We start from the raw sequence: 6,666 nt of genomic DNA on the forward strand, positions 1-6,666 counted from the left end.
TTTTTAATGAGAAATATTTGCCCCTCTAAACAATTCTGTTAATAGATAAGTCATTATTTATGGAGACGCAGGGGGAACCGTATCTGATGGGGGAAGGCGGCTCGACGTAACAGCAGCAACTCGAGCACATTACTGCCCCCTATATGTCAAGAGGACAAATAACACCTTTTCTGTTCAAATTGCCAACCCGCCGCAGTGGTGTGTGTGTTGATTCAAATATTTACCCGCATTTGGCCGGTGGCGGGTGCTAATTTCCACCCCTGATAAAAACACAATTAAAAAAGAAGTAGAATAAGCAAGTTTAAAGAAATTAGTTTTCAGGTTAGATTTAAATGACAGAGACAGAGATGAACTGTGGAATATATTCATATTTCACAAATTATGCTCCAAAGGTTTGCTAATGATATCATAATATAACTTCATGCCATGTCAGAGGGGTCATAAATCTCAGGTTTGGGAACCCTGGATTGAATAAGCTTCTCACATTAATACGTTCATGTTAATAACGGGAGGAAATCTGTCAGGCACGTGTCAACGCGTGCGTCTGTGTTACAGATCGAGGCGCGAAAAACATTCTAACCAGCAATGTTTGAGGACAATATCAGTTGTGATAAACCCATGTTTTCCTCCCTCCTCTCTTTCTGTTCTGTCCCCACAACGATCTCAGCCCTTTCTTTATCATCTCTGCCATTATCGTCTGAACCGGGTGTGGGCATCGAGGAAGGAGAGAGTCCATCAGGGCATCAGATTGGACAAATATATTATTGGTATCCAGAGCGTCAATGCATGGCAACTGGACTTTAATAGCCTTTGATTTATTGCCATTAAAGCAGTCCTTTGGGATTTCATGTTGCGCTCATTAACATGTCGATAACAATTTATTCTTCTGCCTGAGTTTAAATACTTTTTGTGTAAATGCTGACTCAGCGTTCCTGTTTTCCTGTTTATATTTTCTTCCGTACAATCAAACTACTTCATACTTTGTGTTATTTTGACCATTCATATATCAAAATGTTTGTCGCGATTAGAAATGGTATGCTATGACTTTGGGTAACTAGAACTTATATACTTTTTGAATTTTTTATCTTTATTTACAAAACATTTCTCCAAAAGCGTACATCCAGATCTCTTCAGTTCCTTCAAAAACATTGTTCTCTGAAATCCACTTCAGCATACTGACTCTCTTTTAGCTTCTTTTGTCTTGTCAGTTTCAGCTTTTGGGTACAGATTTGCTCATTTTAGCTTTCAGCTCGTTTTAGTTTTTAGTTACAGCTTTTCACATTTTAGATTTTACTTACATTTTGGCTGGTTTTAGCTTTTCTTTTGGTTTTGCACAATAACTTTTAGCAGCAGTTTTAGTAATTTTTTCTTTCAGCTATGGTTTTGTTAAATTTAGTTTTTAGTGAAAGTTTTGCTGATTTTAGCTTCCGTTCTGCCTGGTTAAACTCTAACAATTCAGTTAACAATAATTTCTTCAACAAATTTTAGCAGAGTCATTCAACACTCAGCATTTTCACACAATTTATCCAATTTAATTTGACATTTATGCCACCAGCTTGTTTCAGAAATGTTTAAAGGAGATTTGTTCACTTCTGTGTCGCATCTCCTGAAACTTTAACATTTAGAAATAAACTTTGTTTAATATTTTATTATTGATGCTTGCTATTATACCACCTCAATGACAAACAGGATTTCTAAACTGAAAGACATGCAGGTTTAGCATCTAATTATTGAGTCATGTTGTTGGGATATGTAGAGAAGTTTGTGTCTTGCTGAAATAAGCAAAGCCTTGTCTGAAGACGATTTCTGGATGGCAGCGTATGATGATTACATCCACATTTATGGTCGCTACGCAGGTGTAGAAGAATCCCAGTGTGCAGTAAGCGCCCACATGCCGCCACAGATGGAAGCTTTTTAAATCTTTGCTGATAAGAAGCTCCTCTTTAGCATCCGAGATCGTCAAGAAAGAATGTCAAACTTTGATTAAAAAGACCGCAAGGCAGGTTTACACGCCACATGAGAGCGTTTTATGTGTCAGAGAGGGTTCTTGAACTTAGCATGTGTTAAACCAAACAACAATCGCTTTATTTTAGAATAATTTTAGTGTTTGTGCACAAATCTCTACTGCAGAATTTAGACCCTTTTCTTTAAAGTGTTGCTGCCTAATGGCTTGCAGATTTTGGCCATTCGGTTTAATTTTGGTTCTTTTTCCTTTGCAAAGACATTTCTGTTAAAAATCTTTTTTTAAAAATATAACGCACTGAGGTCAGTTTTCTATTCATTGCCAACCTCAGGATTCTTGACGTGTGAACCATTCACCCACACGGTGTTTCATTTAGTGGTAAGGTTTTATAACACGATATGACTGACCGGTTGCTAATTAACCCAATTAGTTGCGTGATGTTCTCCCAGGTCCATGACTCCTGGCTTTACCCATTTTTACCCGTTTGTTTCCACACAAAACATTTTGCATTTGGCATAATTTAAAAATAACAACGCTTTTTATTTATGTTTACATGGTATTTAGAGTATTACAATCTGATTTAATTCACGTTTTGTACAGAAAACCAGCCAAAAAATGTTTTCTTTTTACTTAATATTGTATTTTTCTAAGCCACATTTGCACCTTTACTCACATAAATGACCTGAATACCTTCTCCTTCAGTAAAAAATGCACACAGAAACTGAAAATTGATTTATTGCTCTGCTTTTAAGTCTATGCATGCATGAAGACCAAGGCCACTTGTAAGGGAATTTAGACTTTGTTCAGTTGCCTCTATTTTCAGTGCTCCACCCCCGTTGACACACACACACACACAGGTTTGTCCCATATTGACTTAACAACCTAGAGTTACACTAAAACTGAGGCCATTTTGTGACTGGACCAAGTGTGTCCTCTATGAACTATCAGTCTTTGAGACAAGTCTAAGATTAACTCCGTTTGGCAGCCATATCTGGCACACACACACACACACACACACACACGTACAGCAAAGTGCCAGCCCAGAGCCATCTGCACTGGCAGTGCTATCTGTCAACAGACTAACCCATCTAACTCCCAGCCACTCCCTGAGCACACTGTACAGATGGGCCGTGTGTGTGTGTGTGTGTGTGTGTTTAAAGGACCTCCACCAGCTCCCCCGTTGAGTCTCATCACCACAAGAGAAGAAGGATGACCCCTTTTTTTCTAATAAGCTCCCAAAGCAGCAGACAGCATGAAAGCAGAGATTCTCAGGGTGTGAAGGTGAAGAAGCTTTCTGTGTGTGTTTGTGTGTGTGTGTGTGTGTGTGTGTGTGTGTGTGTGTGTGTGTGTGTGTGTGTGTGATGTAGTGTCTAGGATGATGAACGACTCAAAGATACAGTATTACAGCAGCCCAGACTCAGGGCTGTCTCAGAGCACTGCCTGTTCCTGATATAAGCCTCCAGACATAAATAAAAGAAAGCAGAACATGCAGCTTTTCTCCACGTCTGAGTGCAGAAAGGAGGAGATAAATCCCATCGAGGATCATGTCGGTACGATCAATAATCATTTCTTATTAATGATAACCCTCTGTGCAAATCACACCGCAAAACACACTGATAATACCTTAGAATATTGGTTAAACAACTCTCCTTTGCTGTCATTAGGAAACAAATACAGATGCAGTTAGATGTTTTCAAACACTCATCATAAAAATTAATTTCATGTTAATTTTTGGGATTTTATTTATTTAAATTAATATTTTTCCTTTGTGAAAGGATTTTATAAACAAGTTTGAATTTACCGAGTATTTTCCCTAACCCACACAGGGTCAAAATTATACGCAGAGGCTCAAATATTTACCTAAATCTGTTAATATTTGGTGCGGAAGGTTTTAAAAGTCTTAACCAGGTTCGACCGCAGCTGGTAGTTTGACAGGAAAGAAGCTCCTGCTCTGAAAGAAACACTTTCAAGCACAATGGACAGGCCAGACGCATTCTGGAGACAGGTTTAAGAGTCAGAAGGGACAAAGACTGAGCTATACGTCCACAGTGATGAGAAGAGTCAAACACTGCACCAACTGTCAAGCATGGCAATGGTAGCGTCATGCTGTGGTACTGAGGGATTGTGCAAAGTGGAGGGAATAATGAAAGAGGAGGGCTACCTCCAAATTCTTCAACTTCATGTCAAATCTACAGTTAGACGGTTGAAACCGACAGGACAACGATCCCAAACACAAACACCAGAACCGTATTCTGATCGGACAAATCCGGCAAACGTCAAGCTTCTGGAACGGCCTCCGCAAAACCCTGACTTTAACTCGATTAAAAACTGTGTGGACTGTGTTTAAAAGCCTGGTTTTGTGCCAGGAAACAAACCAATTTAAATGAACTCTGCCATTTGTGCCAAGAAGAGCGGTCAAATATCCAGCGTCGGTCACGCCCGAAGCTTGTTGAAAAAGCACTCTCGCTCAGAGGCGTTTCACCAAATATTAGTCATGGCGTTGGCATTCATTTGAGCTTGCATGTATAATTCTGACCTTGTGTTGAAAAGAGAGGCTCCACAATAAATCCAAATTGTGCTCAACGCTTCAATAAAATCGAATTTATTTAGTGTTTCGTATAATTAATGCACCCTGGACAAAAAGAAAGATTCAAACAAATACCTAAAATGTTAAAATTAATGTGAAATTCAAGCCCTCTGACTGCAGCTGTGTTCGTTTCTGACATGTCAGGACGATAAACCGACCCCTATCTGGGCTCTGCAGTGATGCAACGGCCTTTTTCAGACATTTAATCATTAATTCAGCGAATGTGTCGTGATTAGGACGCCAATAACTGACTGCACCTGTACAAGGGAAACTTTTATGTTTCATAAATAGTTTCCTGCGAGCTTTTAATGACAGCTTTTGTATTGCCAGACATTCCCAGCGTGACATTTCCAGTGATGCAATTATTTTATTGATAGTAATAATTTTTTATGGTTTCTTTTTTTCCCCTCCAAGGTAAAAATGTTAATAAATGAGCTTCGGCGGCGTCCTAGCCGTTTGGGGTTTGTTACTTTCAGACAGAGCCAGAGAGACTTGGCTGCTCGCTGTGTTCCCACCATAAACGGAGTGGCATCTTTTCATCTGACTCCCATTAGGAGCACAAAGATAACACAGATGTTCAAAAAAAAAAAAAAACACTGAGCAGCTTTTGGCTGTGGACTGTTTCTTTTTCTTTTCTTTTTCTTTCTTTATTTGCAAAATGTTCTGCAGGTTTTCCTAACACCACAGTTTGTGGGGAAAACGTGCTGCGGGAGTTGGCGACTCATTAACCGCCCTCACGAATGGCTCAAACCTGAAGCTTTCAGAGGGGGGAAATGTTTCAAACGACCCCTGCGGACCCTTTAAAGGACACCGTTTGATGCACAGAATGAGAAATAAGACAAATGAGCCAAACAGCTGCTCAGAAATGACTGGGAGCTGCCAAACAAACCCACACAACATCAGCCTTGACGCAGGGTTTTGTTTTTTTGTTTTTTGTCTCAGGACCTGAGGTGTCACTGACCTGAGGGACAACTCCCACAGGTTGGACAAAGACAGACCTTGGTCCACATGAGGCTGAAAAGGAGTCACCTCTGAGCCATGTTGGTGGCACTGTGACCACCTCACACACACACACACTCTGCTGAGGTCAAACACACACACATACCTTGGCGTGGAAGGTCGGTATTCTGGTGAGCAGCAGGAACTGAAACATTCCTAAAATAACTTGAAGCATAATCCCCATTGTGCAGGAGTCCAAAACAGGCGCACCACAAAAAAAAAAAGTGGATTTATTTGTTGTTGTTTTTTTACAACCAATCCTAAAAAGAAATAAATGAATGAAAGCGGTGGCTGCTGGGGGTTCTTCTTCTCCTGCTCGGTTAAAGACGCACAAATCCGGCTTTCATTCTCCAGCCTCCCTTCCTTGAAAGCGCTCCCAGGGTGGCATCATCAGCGTCGGGATATGAACTTTGCTGTCCTGCATTTGCGCCTTATTTAGAGCAAAAACATCCCCGGGATCAGTTTCCAACAAGTTTAACACACCACCAGCCCAACATAAACACACACACACACACACACACACACCCTCCCTGTGAGATCCTATCACACTGGCACCGCAGCAACGTCTCCTTTTGTCCTCCTGTTAATTCTAACTTTAAGGAATAATGCCTGTTTTTGTATGTTTTGGCTCAGTCTTTTTCTTTGGGTCCTGGTCTGATGGTGCCAATATATGAATGTGTGGGGGGGGCCGGTGTGACGTAAAGATTTAGACAGACTCCCACTGTGCTGGTGCGATCGTGAAATCCTGCGTGTCTCAGCACACCGGGGAGAGGAGAAAAGGCAATTTTCAAGAAGACAAAATCACATCATCCAGATACAGGACGCCTCATCCGGTGAAGATCCGCGGGCTCGGCGCGTCGCACAGAGGGGGACAGTGCCGCATATCCCTCCCCCGGGGCTCGGTCACGGCTCCACCGACACTGGCGCTCCAAAAATGAAAATGTGACGTTTCCTCTCCAGGCGCGTCTCTCCGCTTCCGTTTTTGTTTTCTCCGCTTTTCCGCCCCCACCTCCCTCCTCTACCTCCTTATAAATAAAGCTCGGATCCTCTCATGACATGGAGGTGCAGATGCAGCAGGAGGAGCAGCGGGGAGGTCCGCGCTCACACAGCCCCCCCC

The 6,666-nt window shown here is 41.6% G+C and overlaps 1 protein-coding gene across 1 annotated transcript in view; it reads right to left on the minus strand.

The window, feature by feature from the left end:
* Window positions 1-6,625, minus strand: part of vegfba (vascular endothelial growth factor Ba) — a 23,815-nt gene extending 17,190 nt beyond the window's left edge. The window contains exon 1 of the mRNA XM_017408440.3: window positions 5,656-6,625. Coding sequence (XP_017263929.1) covers window positions 5,656-5,733 — 78 coding nt within the window. The 5' untranslated portion in view covers window positions 5,734-6,625. The remainder of the gene's footprint in view (window positions 1-5,655) is intronic.
* Between the last annotated feature and the right edge of the window lie 41 nt (window positions 6,626-6,666).

The sequence above is a fragment of the Kryptolebias marmoratus genome, linkage group LG9, assembly GCF_001649575.2.
Source record: "Kryptolebias marmoratus isolate JLee-2015 linkage group LG9, ASM164957v2, whole genome shotgun sequence".
Lineage (NCBI taxonomy): Eukaryota > Metazoa > Chordata > Actinopteri > Cyprinodontiformes > Rivulidae > Kryptolebias > Kryptolebias marmoratus.